The sequence below is a fragment of the Trichosurus vulpecula genome, chromosome 5 (genome assembly GCF_011100635.1).
Source record: "Trichosurus vulpecula isolate mTriVul1 chromosome 5, mTriVul1.pri, whole genome shotgun sequence".
In the NCBI taxonomy this organism is placed as follows: domain Eukaryota; kingdom Metazoa; phylum Chordata; class Mammalia; order Diprotodontia; family Phalangeridae; genus Trichosurus; species Trichosurus vulpecula.
In genome coordinates this window covers 194,960,815-194,977,286 of record NC_050577.1, presented here as the reverse complement: position 1 = coordinate 194,977,286, position 16,472 = coordinate 194,960,815, and the positions used below count along the sequence as shown (strand labels likewise).

Here is a 16,472-nt window from a genome sequence, read left to right as displayed (position 1 = left end):
TGAAGACTGAAGGTTATAATTGAAACAAGTAACAGATGTTTTATAGGTGCTTTCATGTTTGATGAACATTATCCTATGATCTTGGGGGCCCAAGTCCTAAAATAGAATAGTATTTTCACACTTGAGAGTGAATTTATGATTTCCTGTGTGTGTGTAAATTACAGAACATTCATTCCCAGTCAGCCTGTATGATTCTTTTCTATGTTCCCTGATAGATACCTATCCAGTTTTACTGGATGTGTTCCTCAGATTTTTTAATGTTTCATAATTACTGCAACACAAGTTGTATGTGTTACCTCCCTCACTGCATGACTTGACCAGCCTCCTTTTCCCATTATATATTTCCTTGATGATCTCCCTTGAAATGACAACTTATTTTACAACTTTCATTTGAAGTTTACCTGTTATTATGAGACTAAAAGTTCTCATTCAAATGTTGAGGATTTTTAGGGCAAAATACTCAATTGTTTAAGCAGTTTTTAAAATTTAAGACTGTGATTAAAATTGGTAGTTCACATAAAAAAAATAAACCATACACACACACACACACACACACACACACACACACACTCCTAAATCCTTACAGTAAGGATTTTTGTTATAATTAATCTTATTTTGTTATATTAATTTTTCTAATTTATTCTAATTATACTTGATAGGATTACTGGAAACTGAAAAAGTAAATTATTGTAAACACTATGTAGTTGTTAAATCTAGTGGAACGATACTGGGCAAGTTCATAGTTGTAATTGAGGGTCATTTTAAAAGCTGTCTGTACATTAAAATAATGTCTTCTCACTTGGGATGTTGCGAGTAACTCACAAGATTTAGAATAGAAAGAAGGAAGGACCCTAGGAGATGAATCCAGTACAAGTCCCACCTAAAGCATTCCGTAACTTCTTTGACATTGCCTTTGCTTGATTGCCTTTGCTTCAAGAATTCCAGCAATGTCTTCAGCACATGATATGACAAGCTATTGAACTTTTGGATAGCTTTGTTAGGAACTTTACTTCGTATAAAGCCCAAAATTCCTGCTCTGCAACTTTTATTCATTTGTCTCACCTTTGCTGTGTAGCACCAACCAGAGCAAGACTAAATTGTTTCACAAACCCTTTAAGAGATACTTGTCACTTCCTCCCAAGGTTTCCATTGAGTTCACTTTTTCAATGAGTTACTCTTTAGTGATCCAAATCGGGTCTAGATTATCAGTGTTCTAATGATCAATTATCAACTCCCCAGCCAGTTTTAAAAATTAAACCCTGGTTAAGTGAAGAATGCTAAAAGTAAAAATAAAAAGCTGGTGGAAAGCTATGAACAAGTCCCAGATTTATTACTGTGTTCTGCTTAGAATGCCAAGTTTACAATCTGTTTCCTAAATTCTCCATACATTTCTTCTTTGTGGGTACATAATCAAGCAAGAAATCATATGTCAATCATTTCACTCTCTGATCTCCCTAGGTCCATGTATCTTCACCTTCACCCTGGCCATTTTCTGCCCTGCTTCTGCTTCACACTGGACCTTCAACCATCCCTAGGAGGTGCTAAAGCACTCTGTTATGAACTCCATGAGCCCATGCATCCTCATCTTTACACTGGCCTTTTTCATCCTGCTGCTGACCCACCCTCCAAACCAGACCTTCAGAGACCATTTCTGGGAGAAGCTAAGACACTCAACTCCCTGGACCCATTTATTCATCCTCATCTTTACCCTGGCCATTTCCAGATCTGTTGCTACGAATATCTTTTACTTTTCACCTCTAAGTAATCAAATTAACTCTACCATTAGCTTTGTATATAGGTTGTCAGCGGTATGCACTACTGTTTCATTCATTCATCATCCCTTCCTAGACAAAAACACCTTTTCCTGGCCACCAGCAAGGGAATATTCTCTCTCTATTATAAGCTTTAGGACAGGGAACATCTCACATTTGTATTTGTATCTGTAGCCAGAATGGCCTTTGTTTTCTTTGAATGACTCAGCTTACCTCATTGAGCCTCTGGACACTGTGGCTTGCTCTTCCGGGGCAGGAAGCCCAAAGAGCATTCCAGGAAGCAGACAACTTCCTGTGTGATGAGTCATGGGGCTGGCTGAGGGGAGGTGTTAACGGCTACGCTAGGGGGAGGGGCCAAGTCAAGAACCAATCGGCCCTGGTCGTTCAGGCGGTGCTTGATGATGTCAAAAACTCTATAAGAGGGGAGAGGACAGCTTGAAGATCCTCTTTTCCTTTTCCGGTTGGAGCCAGAGACAGTTACAGCGACAGTTACAGCTACAGTTACAGCCACAGCCACAGCTGAAGCAGGAGCTGCCAGTAGCAGAGCTGACCTACGGGAGGAAGCTGAACAAAGACTTCAGGCCAGTGGGTAATCTTATTACCATAGAGGGGGAAACATGATTTTGCTTTACGCAATCATGCTTCTCTGTAGCCTCCTGGTTACTCTTTCAAGGCGTACTTATTGGGCCTGGAAGCTTTTGATCAATATATCAAAATGGGGTTGCTGGTTCATGGGTTGGTTACTGTGGAGCCTAAATAAATGTTTTGATTCTTCTGCCTTCTACTTTGAGAGTTTCTTATATCCGGCGGTTCTGAACCTTTCAGACATGTTTATGATCCTCTTTGAGATTATAAACTCTGCCCTCCTAATACATTAAGCTGTAAGCTGTCCTCTCCCCTCTTATAGAGTTTTTGACATCATCAAGCACCGCCTGAACGACCAGGGCCGATTGGTTCTTGACTTGGCCCCTCCCCCTAGCGTAGCCGTTAACACCTCCCCTCAGCCAGCCCCATGACTCATCACACAGGAAGTTGTCTGCTTCCTGGAATGCTCTTTGGGCTTCCTGCCCCGGAAGAGCAAGCCACAGTGTCCAGAGGCTCAATGAGGTAAGCTGAGTCATTCAAAGAAAACAAAGGCCATTCTGGCTACAGTATCCCCAGGGCTTAGCATTGTGTTTGGCACACATTAAATATTTAATAAATGCTTTTTCATTTATTCCTTAAGTACCTACTATGTGTCAGGCAGTATGCTAGGTGCTGGGGATAGAACAAAAGTTAAATATTTTCTGATATTAAGGAGTTTTTATCTTAAAAGGGTAGGCATATATACATATATAGCCATTCAAACATATGTAAAGCATATTGGTAGCTCTCAGGTAGGAAAGGCCTTATTCTGAGTCTTGAAAGAAATTAGGGATTCTAATAGAAAAGGAGACCATTCTGAGCATAGAGGAACAGCCAGGCAACAAGCACTACAATGTGCCAGACACTGTGCTAAGTGCTGAGGCCACAAAGGAAGGCAAAAATAAAAGCAAAAACAAAGCAAAACAAAAAAAACCCCTGCTCTCAAAAGAGCATATATTATAATAAGGGAAACAACATGTGAATATGCACATACAAGGGAATAACAGTATATGTAGAGAATCTGAAAGAAGTAAGGCTTTAGTAGCTGAAGGGACCTGAACAGGCCACCTGCAAGAAGATGGGATTTGAGCTAAATCTTGAAGCCAAGACTAAGAGATTGAGGTAAAGGGCAGAGCATTCCAGTCATGAGGGATATAGCCAGTGCAAAAGCATTGAGTCAGAAGATAGAGGTTTATGTGTGAGAATTTTAGATTGTTTGGAGAGGATTAAAGTATGTGGAAATGTATGAAAGGGTCAGGTTGTAAAGGTTTTTAAATGCCAAATAAAGGATTTTACATTTCATGCTAGAGGTAATAGTCATTGAAGTTTATTTTAAATGGGGAGTGTGGGTGAGAAGGGGTCAGGAAGGTATAATTTGGTTAGACATGAATGGAGTAGGGGGGCAGGGAGATCAAGTGGTTGGCTGTAATATTCTTACATGTCTTTTTTCATTAATTCCTACATACTTGTTTTGTACCATACTTTTTTACCTCACTGTTTCTTGGGTTTCCTTGCAGGAATATGTCATTTTGATCTAGATTGGCTACATTTGTGGTCTCACTTTTGTGATCTCTTGTTTATCACCCAGAATTTATACAATTGTTTATAAACATCTGATGTCTTGAAATTTCTTTAGTCCCCCTTCTCCTTGGATATTTGTCAATCAGCAGAAAGACATTAAGTGCCTATAATTAATTGATAGACACTATTTTAGGATCATAGATTTTAGATCTGGAAGAGGCCTTCAAGGCCTTTGAGTCCAATCCCCCCACTTTCTTTTTTGTCTGTTGATTATTGTGGTATATGGCTTGGTAGCTGGCATATGGTATGTAAGCAGTTTCTTTTTTACTCAGTTTTCTGCTTAAAGGCCATTTAGTGAGATTGCAGGTTTTCAGGCAAATTTAAACTGTTACAGAAATCCACATATCCTTCTCAGATGCTACCTTCTTAACTAACAAATCACTCACAACTTTTTTTTTTCCCTGAAGCCCCTACCTTTAATTAGCAGTAATGATGAAAACATGTCACCTGCACTCTTAGAGGGTTCAGATTCATGCCCAAGCATAATGCCTAGCTATGGGAGTAGGAGTTCCTTCAAGTGTTCTCATTTGTCCTTAGATGAATTACCAGAATTAAGTAATAGCTCTCCATCTGGCTGTTCTCAGGAGTCTCTGCATATATGGAATGCATATCTAGTGAAGCTAATATCCCTCCTTATTTTTCATGTCACCTTAGCACATAGCTGCTTCATTACCCTCTCAGAGTGACCAACCATCACTACTTATGTCTTTTTTTTTTTTCTGCTGACAAGTGTTTGATAGCTTCTCCCCAGTAGCATATTTGAGATTCTCCTAATCATTCCTTTAAGCTAGCAAAGCTCCTTTTGCGGAGTAGGGGACAGGGGGTGGGGGGCGGGGGGCAGTCCCCTCTCTCTGCAAAGTTCCCTTAAACTATAACATATAGTTCTCAAAGGACAACAGTGGTTATCCTGTTCCTTGATTGCTGTGTCAAGTTTCTTGTTTCAAGACCCTCTCATTCTTGGTTGTCACTGTTCTTAAAATGTAGAGTTTCCAAATTGTGTGGAATATTCCAGATGTGGTCTGGTTGGGAATAATATTATATAAGTCCCTTGTTATGTATCCTAAAATTACATAACTTAATGCAGCCAGAAATTAAATTGGTTTTTTTGGCTACCATGGCACACTGAACGTTATTTTGCTACAATTCTTATTTTGAAAACGTGAATTTCTTCTAATGTGATTGATATATGAGGAAATAATTTGAGCATAATTTGAATTTCACATTTTGCTTATGTTCCATTTTTTTCCCGTGAGAAACACCAGGTGAATACATAAAATGACCTAACTGAACTGAGCAATATAAGAATACACAAAACGCACATGCACATGCCTCAGACATCTGCCTGCCACCTCCTTTCACAGCAATAAGTCACTTGTCTAGTGACTTATTTTACAAGGTTGTATTTTTCTTTCGCATTTGTGAGCTTTTCTATATGTATTTTAAAAAAACTCATTAAAACATATCTAAGCATCCTTGCTCAAAAACATCAATCTGGATGTTTCGTGGAAAAGGAAATCTGTAAGTTCTGGGGAGAAGTTTGAAATAAGAAAGCATTTTAAAAGAAATGAGAGCATTTATTAATCACCCTAGCAACAGGAATAAAGGAATTCACATTGCTCACCATCAGAGACAAACAACCCATGAAAATAAAGGAAACATCCATGAATGGAAGTGTTCCTATAATTCCTATGTGCCCTGTGGTTTTTATTGCACAGTTTTGTATAGTGTAGTGCTTTTAAAAAATTAAATTTATTGACTTACAGAATAATCAATTTTTTACATCTTTAAAAAGCCTTAATATGTAATATGTCTCCCTTTTGCTTCAGGCATTTGTTTTATATGACTTGAAATTGAGTTCATAAGATTTTGATATATTCTTTAATTATTCATCATGAAACATTTATACATGAGATATTAAACATATCTTTGAACAGTCCGTTTCCTGAGTCTAGTCTTCATTATAACCTATAGTCTTCCATTAAAGCAGACAACTTAGCAGGCTATTGAACATGTTTATCATCATCTCTTGGATAAATGTCTTTAAAAATTTTTTAAAATAATAATTTTATAATAATAATAAAAAATTTTTAAATAATAATTTTATTTTTCTCCAGCTACATGTAAGGATGATTTTTAACATTTTTAACATTTTTTGCAATAAGTTTTGGGTTCCAAATTTTTTCTCTCTCTCCCTTCTTCCCGTGGCCCCAAGACAGACAGTAAGCAATTTGATATAGGTTATACGTGTTTAATCATGCAAAACATATTACCATATTAGTTGTGCTGTGAAAGAATACACAGACACAAAGGGGAAGAGAAGATGAAAAAAGTGCAGAAAATGCAAAATAGTATGCTTTGATGTGCATTCAGACTCCATCATTTTTTTTTCTCTGGAGGTGGATAGCATTTTTCTACATGAATCCTTTGAAATTGTCTTGGAACATTGTATTGCTAAGAACAGCTAAGTCATTCATAGTTGCTCATTGTACAGTATTGCTTGTTACTATCTACAGTGTTCTGGTTGTGCTCACTTCACTTTGCATCAGTTCATATAAGTTCTTCCAGGTTTTACTGACATCAGCCTGCTCATTTCTTACATCATAGTAATATTCCATTACAGTCATAAACCACAACTTGTTTAGCCATTCCCCAAATAGTATGCATTCCCTCAATGTCCAATTTTTTGCCACTACAAAAAACTACTATAAATATTTTTGTGCAAATAGGTCCTTTCCTCCCTAATTTGATCTCTTTGGGATATAGACCTAGCAGTGGTATTGCTGGATCATAGGGTGTGCCCAGTTTGAAAGCCCTTGGCCTAATTCTCTCCAGAATGATTATATCAGTTCACAATTCCACCAATGGTGCATTACTTTCCCAGTTTTCCTATGCCCCTCCCAACATTTATTATTTTCCTTTTTTGTCATATTAGTGCAATGGTTTTTAAGAATGCCTATGTTGACTTATAACAGAACTGACTGTACTGACTTGCAGCTCACTTAGTCCACTTCTCCTGAGGTTTTTCTTTCTCAAGTGAATTACTTTTTAGCTACTGCTTCTCAAGCCCATATTTGTACCAGCTGAGTTTTTAAACTATTTAAACTATTTGTTCAATTTTTTCTATTTATTTCTACTAAACTTAATCTAGAAATATATAGCCTGTTTTTAGATCATGATTTTGTCATCGAATATATTAGTTCTTCCCAATCTTGCACAAATTTTCTAAAAACATTACTTAAGAATTTGGAGTAAGGGAGCAAAGGGGCACAGTGAGTAGAGCACCAGCCCTGGAATCGGGAGGACCTGAGTTCAAATCCGGCCTCAGACACTTGACACGCTTACTGGCTGTGTGACTTTAAGTTGCTTAACCCCAATTGCTTTGCCTTCCCCCCTCCAAAAATAAAAAACCAAACAAGAATTTGGAGTAAAAGTATCTGTATTCAGAAGCTGGTTCTGCTACTTACTATTGGTTTGATGAGTTTTTCTCTGTTTGAGTTTCCATATCTGTAGATAATGAAGGAACTCTACACAGTACTTTAGCTTCTAAATGCATGATCACAGTGTTGAAAAAAAAATAGCACTTAGGAGAGCACTGGCCCTGTAGCATTCCACAAGAAATCCTTTTCTTGGTTGACATCTTTCCATTAATCTTTGCTCTTGTTTGAATTTAATTTTAACTAACTAGTCTGAATACCACTCCAAACACTCATTAGCTGTGTGACAGTTGGCAAAGGAAGGGGCAAGTCAACAAACATTTATTAAATGCCTACTGTGGGCCAGGCACTGTGCTAAAGTGCTTTACAAATATTATCTCATTTGATCTTCACAACACCCCTGGGAGGTAGATGCTGTTTTACAGTTGAAGAAACTAAGGCAGACCGAGGTCTAGTGACTTGCCTAAGGTCACACAGCTAGTCAGTGCCTGAGGCTGCCAGAGTTGAACTCAGTTCTTTCTGACTTCAGGTCCAGGACTCTATCCATTTTGCCACCTGGCTTTCATTTAACTACCTAGAACCTCAGTTTCTTCCTCTGAAAAATAAGAATAACAGTAATTTTCCACTATTTCACAGGATTGCTCTAGTTCAGAAGTCCTCACCAGGATTTTACCATTTTGTGTCATTTCTGTATGTAAAATTATCATAAGAATCACAAGGATATTTCTGTAGCTTCTCTATTACTTTTCCTGCAGTATTTTAAATAAATTTTTATTGATATCTTTACTATGTCATCATAGTTACCACATTGTTCCTTTCACTCCCCTTCCCAGAGAGCCATCCCGTATAGAAAATATTATTTTTTAAAGAGGAAAGAAAACAGTACAGCTGATCAAATACATTGACAGGGTCCAAAAATCATGCAATATGTAATTCCTGTGGGCCTCCCACCTTTTGAAGGGGTGGGTTGGAGATGTCCTGTCATATCCGTTCATTCAAGTCATGCTTGATCTTAATAGTTTTGTTTCATCTTTTTTCTTTTTTGGTTGGTGTATGTGGTTGTTCATTTATGTTGTAATTATTGTGTATATTGTTTTCTTAACTCTGCTGACTACTCTTCATCAGTTAATAGAGACCTTTCCATGCTTTACTGTATCACACATATCATTTCCTAAAGCACATTAATATTCCATTTTATTCATGTGCGACCATTTATTTATCCATTTCCCAGTCTTTGGGCATCAGTTTTGTTTCCAATTCTTTGCTATCACAAAAAGTGAAGCTATAAATATTTTGGTGTGTATATATTGGGATTTTTATGTGATATTTCACTCACTTTATAAGTTTCATAAATCTTAGGGTAAATGTTTATCCTACTTAATTGGAATAAAGATCTAATATGCCAGTTCTTCTAAAAATATTTCATTGAAAGACTATTTGGAAACACATAACCTAATAAAGAACTACTTCTTTAATCATTTGTCTACCAATGCTAAGATAAAACATTATTTAGTCCCAGAAGATACTTTTACTGTCCTGGCAGTTTTACTGTAAAGTCAGTCTACAAAATAAGATGGGGGGGGCGTGGAGTAAAAGTGAGCAGGTAATTGTACAGGAAAAGTTTTCATTTTATTTTCAAGGTTTAGGATAAAATACTGGTCAGGCAAAAGTCAGTAATGTAATGTAAATATGAAGTACTTTTTTTGGTCTGATTTGCTTGGGAACTAGGGGAAAATTTTAATTTAATTCAGTTTTTATAATGTAAATATTAGCCTTGCTAATTCTTTTTGAATTCTTTAAAATGATCATATAGAATGTGGAAGAATATGTCTTCAGTTATAATCTTGAAAATCTTTAACATTAGTTTTTAAAAATTAACGAGCGGTGGCACTGGACTTGAAGTCAGAAGTGACCTGTCCTCAAATCCTACTTTTTGTATCTCGTTGCCTCTGTGACTGGACAAACCATTTAACTCTAGCCTCAGTTTCCTAGTATGTAAAATTGGGGTGATATACCAATAGTACATTTTTCATGTTTTTTTTATGAATTGTAAGTGAGAATATGCTTTGCAAACGTGTTAATGTCAGATATTTGACATTATTACTACTACTTAAAGTCAAAACTAGCAAAGACAGTGTGAAAGTGATAGGAAAGCAATCATTTTTAAAAGGGAAGGTACTTGACTATTGGTAAGCACCTTATTTCTCAGTATTTCTGGTTTTTTTTTTGTTTGTTTTTGAGGAAAGGCAGGGCAGTTAGGGTTAAGTGACTTGCCTAAGGTCACACAGCTAGTAAGTGTGTCATGTATCTGAGGCTGTATTTGAACTTAGGTCCTCCTGACCCCAGAGCCCCTACTCCACTCATTGTGCCATCTAACTGTCCCTCAGTATTTCTGTTCTTAACAGAAGTGTTCTCCTTTTAAAATTGTAGTATAGCATAGTGTATACTGATAATGGTATTTAAGGAAAACTCATGAAGAGTGATGGGCTTGTAGCAAGCATTGAAGTATTTTTCATACTAGACCAACGGTTTCTGTAAGTTTCTCTGCTGAGACCAGTGATCTCTTTGCATTGTCAAATATGGTTTATTAAGAATATTTTATTGTGTGTGAAATTTATTATTCATATAATTTATTAAATATTAATATAGTTATTCTTTTTTTTAAGATTCAAAATGGAAAGTACAGAAGAACCTCAGAAAAAAGTCTTTAAAGCCCGAAAAACGATGCGAGTGAGTGACCGTCAGCAACTTGAGGTAGTATACAAAGTCAAAGAAGAGCTACTAAAAACTGATGTCAAACTGTTAAATGGCAAACATGAAAATGGTGATTCTGACCTAAATTCACCACTAGATAATACTGACTGTATAGATGGTAAGGAGGTGAATGGCATAGAAGATGTTTGTTTGGACATTGAAGAAAGGAAATCTGAACTGAAGGAGCCCTCTCCTAATTTCTTAAATATTGATGTAAGAGAAGAGGATGAAGATTCAAGTCTAAAATGTGAAACAGCATCTCCTAAAAACACAGTTTATGAACCAGAAAAAGACACTGTCTCTGAAACTGATAACATAGTTCCTAATAGCAATAAAGATGATGATGATGTCCTTGAAAAAAATAGCACAGATGATGAAAATTTGGACCAAAGAGAAAGAGAGAGCCCACTTGAAGACAAAACTATAGTTAGTGATAATATTGAAACTGAGGAAGAAAATCTGGAAGCAAATAATGTACCCATTAGTTCTGAACTTCCTACTGAAGATGAGAAGAATATGGATGAAAATCCTGTTATAGAATCAGCTTTTGAAGAAGAAGCAATATCTAGCAGCATGGAAATAGACAAAGATGCAAAGGGTGAAGATGACAAATCTCCAGGTCTTCCGGAAACCACTGATGAAAATGTTCAAGATGATAAAAATGAGAAAATTTTAGACAACACCGACTCTATGGAGACAGATGAAATTATTCCCATTTTGGAAAAGCTTGCTCCCGCTGAAGATGAACTTAGCTTTTCGAAAACTTCTCTCATTCCACTTGACGAGACAAACCCAGATTTGGGAGAAAAATTGGAAAATTCTCTAGGTTCGCCATCCAAACAAGAGAGTAGTGAGAGTTTGCCGAAAGAAGCTTTCTTGGTACTCTCTGATGAAGAGGAAGCTTCTGGTGAAAAAGATGTTGAAGTTGTCTTGCCAAATGACTCAAGTTCTCCAGGTTAGAGGGTTTGGGTTTGAGTTTTATGCTATATTCTTTCTTACATATAGATTGGATAATATTTCATGTATTATTTAGATTTTAGCTAATTTTCACTGGCTAGTTAAAGGCCTAATTTATTATTCGTAAGTTGTGAAATGTCTCTTAGACTTAGGCACTTGAAAATATGGAATGGGAACTTGAGGTCACTTTTTAAATTGGAGATTTTGGGAGTCATCCTCTGGGAACTGATTCAAACAAGCCAGGAGAAGAGCAGATTAGAAGCCTGAGAACAGAACTTTGAGAAATGCACATATTTGGGAAAGAGCCAGAAAAGGAGTTGGTTTAGAGTTAGAAGGAAATGAAATAGACTCACAAAATCAAAGAGAGGGAGAAGACCTTAGGGTTAGATACTTCAGAGAGGTCAAAGAAAAGGAGCACAATAAAATAGCTTTGAATTTGACTAGTCATGTGGTTTCCTTTTCTATAAAAAACTTTTTCAGTATTATGTATTTAATAAAATGTATTTGAGTATGGGTATCGGTTATTTCAAGACTTCTGTATTTGTTCTTATGTCCTTTTAGTAAGAAAAGAGGAAAATTTTGAAAAGAATTGCTTTGCTTTACTTTGAAGTAACAGTTTTATTAGCACTACAAGGATTTTTCAGAGCAAAACTGGTTTTTAAAAAATTTGCTCAGCAGTAGCTCAAATTAAGAAACTGCAGTCTATTTTCCTCACATTTGGAAAGAGAAGGCTTAGATATCGGTAACTAGCAACTGTCCGGGATGCCTCTTACTTCTTATCTCTTCCCTCCATTTATTTCTCTTCCTTTTCTGTGTTATCTGGGTAGAGGGTGTAGAGCTGTTGATTTACAGTAAGGAACTAAGAGTCAGAAACTTTTTAGTAAATTTTTCTGACTTTTAAGTAAAATTGAAAAACCTTTCTGACCTCTCAGTTTCATTATTAAAAAGTAGAGGTAAACATATTTGGACTACTTAAGGGTTGGTGTGGAGAAAACTCAAATGGATCTCTGATATAAGTGATTTGGATATTCTCTGCTGAGATTTAGATTTTAATTCATGCCTGCCCATCCTATGGGACTTTTCTCAGTATCTTCCCCTAAGTTTGCCTGAGGGCATTCACCTACTATTTTGGAGACCTTCCTTAATTTCTCTTTTGATTATCAGTGGAGCAGTCTAGCTATCCCTGTCTTGTAATCCTGTGACCAGTTCATCTTTATTCGTTTCCCTGTTGACACCTTTTACCACCTTTGTTAGAAATTTTTTGTTGGTTTTATGTTGCAGCCTGTTCTCACCCACCAGGCACTTCTGTGGTGTGGAAAAATAATTTTAAAAGCCCTACAATATGAACTGTTACTATTTTATCTCTTCCTCAAACCCTCTCTCTTAAATCACCAGGGCCCTGTGGATTCTTAGGAGAAATAGGTTTCAATCCCCATTTTTTTACAATTGACAGTGGGGAAATTCATTTAAGCTGGTTGAATTTCATTTTCCTTGTCTGTAAGAATAAAAATACCCTGCTTCACAAGATTATTTTAGAGAAAGGTCTTTGTAAACTTTGAAGTACTATATAAATGTGAAATACTGCTGAAGAATAATCAGTAAACATTAAGCAAATACTTGAAAGCTTTCTATTTTCCCAGACAGACCTGTCTGTTGCTCTGAGGGGGTGCAAGGACTGTGGCCTCTTCCTTAAAATCGATCTGATGAGGGAGACAGATTGTTGCAAATGAAAAATATGTAAAGAATATGACAGTCTTATCTTTAAATGCCACATACTGTCCTTCGCCTCAAAGACCCAAGCCTGGAACCCAAAACTCAGATACTTTATCGTTTGTTGTGAGGATCTCTTCTACAAGAAGAATCATTATCCCCTAGCCCAATGTCTTTTCTTTCTTAACACTTGAAAGAAAACTAAGTACCCTCTACCATTCTTAGGATTCAAGGGTATGAAGCCAGTTAAAAAGGTCCTTATCTCATATGGCAGCCTTTCATCTCTTATTCTTCATTCCCAATGATAACATAATCCCTAAGTGCCTAAGCAGAAACCATCCCCCACTCCCCTGCTCACTGCTCCCACTTCTGTTTTCTGATCCCCATCCACCTCAGCCGTTCCATATCCCAATGCAGCTCTGTTCAGTCTTTCTCTTGTGCTCTTTGGAATTTCTGTGCTATTGTTAACAAACTCCTTTTCATCTTAGACATTTTTCTTCCCTGCTTCTTCATCTTGACCCACAAGAATTTAGCTTCCTCCAGAAAACACTGTTATCCCTGATGGTCTTTTATAATACTGATTGTACCTTCTCATGCAGCTCCTTTGAGGTGCATTCTCTCTAGATTTATCACTTAATCCGGATCCTGATGTCAGTTGTCTCCAGACCCCTCCCCCACTGCCATCATTTTTTCATCTTAAGGTATTCAGTACCTCACTCATAAGCTTACATCCTTTTCACTTCAACTCCTGCCCTTATACTAGGTGACTTTCATTTTTACACATTGTTGTTGCCTCAAACTCCCTGTGTTCCCAGTTCCTTAATTGCCTTAGTTCCTGTGACCTATTCCTTTACTGTACCTCAGCCACAAGGGAGGGTCACACCCTCATTCTCACCATCAAGTGAGAATGTACAAGTGTTCTTATGATCAAGAACTGTGAATTTCTTCTATCCCACTATTATTCACCATCATTTTTCTGTCTCTCCCTGTGCTTCCCCCCTCCTCGGCCTATTCTTCATCCTTGCCATGGACTTTAGTCGCTCCAGCTCCTTTCACTTCTCTTTGAGGCCATTAACGCTTGCTTTCTTCGGAGTCTTTACCTTATAGTTACACTTAGTCTTAAATCTCTTGTCCTGTTATTCTGTTACTGCCCCTGTCTTACAAAATGTCCATCCCAGATCATGCCTACCACCTACCTTTTCTGCTTCCTCCTCTTTGCTAAAAAGGTGTCAACTAAAGGATGTCACTAAACCCTTGATGAATCTTTGTTATCTAATCTCACCTAAGCTAGGCAAATCCTTTTATTCCCTCTTAATTGATTCTCTATCCCATTTCCCTCTGCTGGTTCCAAATATTTTGTACTAGTTGAGCTTCCCATATCACATATATCTTTACCCTACCTTCTCCCCAGAGATCTCTGGTCTCTACTGAGAAAAAGGGGATATTTACTGTGACTTCTGTCTTCTGTTCTACCCCTCAAAACTCTTGATATCATCCCTCATTCCCTCCTCTTCTACTCTAGTCTATGATTAAGAAATAGTGTTTCTCTTTTCCAAGACCATACTCTCCACTACTACTCTTGATCTCATCCACCCTATCTCCTTTGAGAGATTTCGCCTGTATTCACAACTTTTCTTGTCTACACATGGTGCCTCCAGTTCCTCTTCTCACTCATTCCTTGTTCCCTTTACAATCTTGTATTCACTCTCACCACTCTTCTGAAACTTTTCTCCGCAAAGTGACACATAGTCTATGTTGTTGTTTTTTCTTTCTTTTTTTTTTTTTTTGCTAAAAAATGAATATCTACATTTTAAGGCATTTTACATAAATCATCTCATTTGATCCTTCACAGTCCTGTGAAATAGGTGTTCTTACTATGCCCATTTTAAAGATGAGGAAACTAAAACTGAGATGTTAAAGTCTTCCTGATTTCTATCCATTGTGCTACCTAGCTACAAATCCTTTGGTTCATTTTCTCAATCTTCCTTAATTGCTCTGTGACATGAAACTTTGTTCACTATCTTTTTCTCCCAGAGACTCCCTTCTCTAGGTTTTTGTTACAATGTTCTTTCTTAATTCTCTTGCCTGTCTAGTCTTTTCTTTTCGATCATTATTGGATCCTGATCCATATCTTTCCCCCTAATAGTATTAAGCTCGGTCATGGGCTTTCTTCTCTTTCTTTGTCATTCTCTTTTTCCTCTCTTTGTGAGCTCCTAGAGTGCCAGGGCCATCTTTTCCCTAGCACTTAGGTCATAAAAGGCCCTTAATAAATGTTTATTGACCAACTGTCTTTGTGTCTGTCTGGATTTATTAAATTAAATATCTGTTATGCCAGGCTCTGTGCTAGATGCTGGGGATTTGAAGACAGAAATGAAACAGTCTATATAAGTATATACAAAATATACTTTGGAGGTGGGTTAGGGGAGGGTCAAGGGGATACCCTGTAAGTAAACTTCTTATACCAATGCAGATCAAGTATCAATACAGATTGATACCCAATCTTCATTTTGCCTAAGGGTACTTAAAAGTAAAGAGAATTTGCTAGAGTCACAGCCAGTGTGTTTTGGAAGTGAAGCTTAAAATATTAATTTTTTTGGTAAGTTCAGACCCTGTACTTTAGAAAAATCACCTTCTAAGCTCTTGGGTAGAAAGATAGAACTTTTAATCTTTTGAGCCATTTCTCTGAATTCAAAAGTGATAGTTTTGTGTGGCAAAAAGAGAGCTGAATCAGAAGTTATTTCTACTATGGTATGGTGCAGCGTGTACTACTGAACAAGCAGTTTGATGTTGAGTTAGAGAACCTTAGTGTGAATTCTGCCAGCCTGTCTACCTGTGGAGTCACTTCACTACTATCTCTGTAACTGTGGGTGCAATTTTCTTAATTTCTCTGGACTTCAGGTTCCTTATCTATAAAATAAAAGGGTTGTATTAAATGACTTCCTTTCCAACTCCAGTCTTTGAACCTGTGATAATTAGATAATAGGCTATAGGTCTGTTACTAAATAGCACTGTGAACATGTGCAAATCACTTAACCTCACCTGCCCTGTTATAAAATGAAGGGGTTAGCTAAATTATTGCTAAAAGTTATTGAACTCTAAACAGTTATTATTGTGTTAGTATTTGAATCTATAGCAAGCCTGTACAACATGCTGCTTAAGGCCCTTGGGCCCCTTGCCAGCCAAAGAATTTCCTCTGCATTTTTCCTCAGGCCGCCTGACATCATTTGACATGCCACAGGGTGGCAGGCTGTGCAGGCCTGATCTACAGTACAGTTACAGTGGTGGGGAACCTGGGACCGTCAGGCTACATGTGGCCCTCTAGGTCCTCAACTGCGACCCTTTAACTGAATCCACACTTCACAGAACAAATGTTAATAATTTGGATTTGTTCTGTGATGTTTGGATTCGGTCAAAGGGCTGCACTTGAGGACTTAGAGCATCACCTATGGTCTCAAGGCTGCAGGTTCTCCACCCTTAGTATATAGTACAAAATACTTCTTGGGACATAGATCTGAGTGTCAACTGAGGGAGATCTTTTCAGCCAACATATTTTGCCATTGACTTTCCATTGTTTTTATTATTTTCTTAGGTACTTCTAATGTATCACTTTCTGTTTCTCTTTGTTTTATTCCTTTTCTTT

At 37.3% G+C, this 16,472-nt stretch overlaps 1 protein-coding gene across 7 annotated transcripts in view; it reads left to right on the top strand.

Annotated features, from left to right (window-relative positions):
- The window catches only part of LOC118852159 (activating transcription factor 7 interacting protein), a 169,124-nt gene that overhangs the window by 78,969 nt on the left and 73,683 nt on the right, over positions 1 to 16,472 (top strand). For 4 of the 7 annotated variants that reach the window (XM_036761819.1, XM_036761821.1, XM_036761818.1 and 1 more), the window contains exon 2: positions 10,078 to 11,120. In XM_036761819.1, the coding sequence (XP_036617714.1) occupies positions 10,085 to 11,120 (1,036 nt within the window). In that variant the 5' untranslated portion in view covers positions 10,078 to 10,084. The other 3 variants (XM_036761816.1, XM_036761815.1, XM_036761817.1) reach the window with 3 other exon arrangements.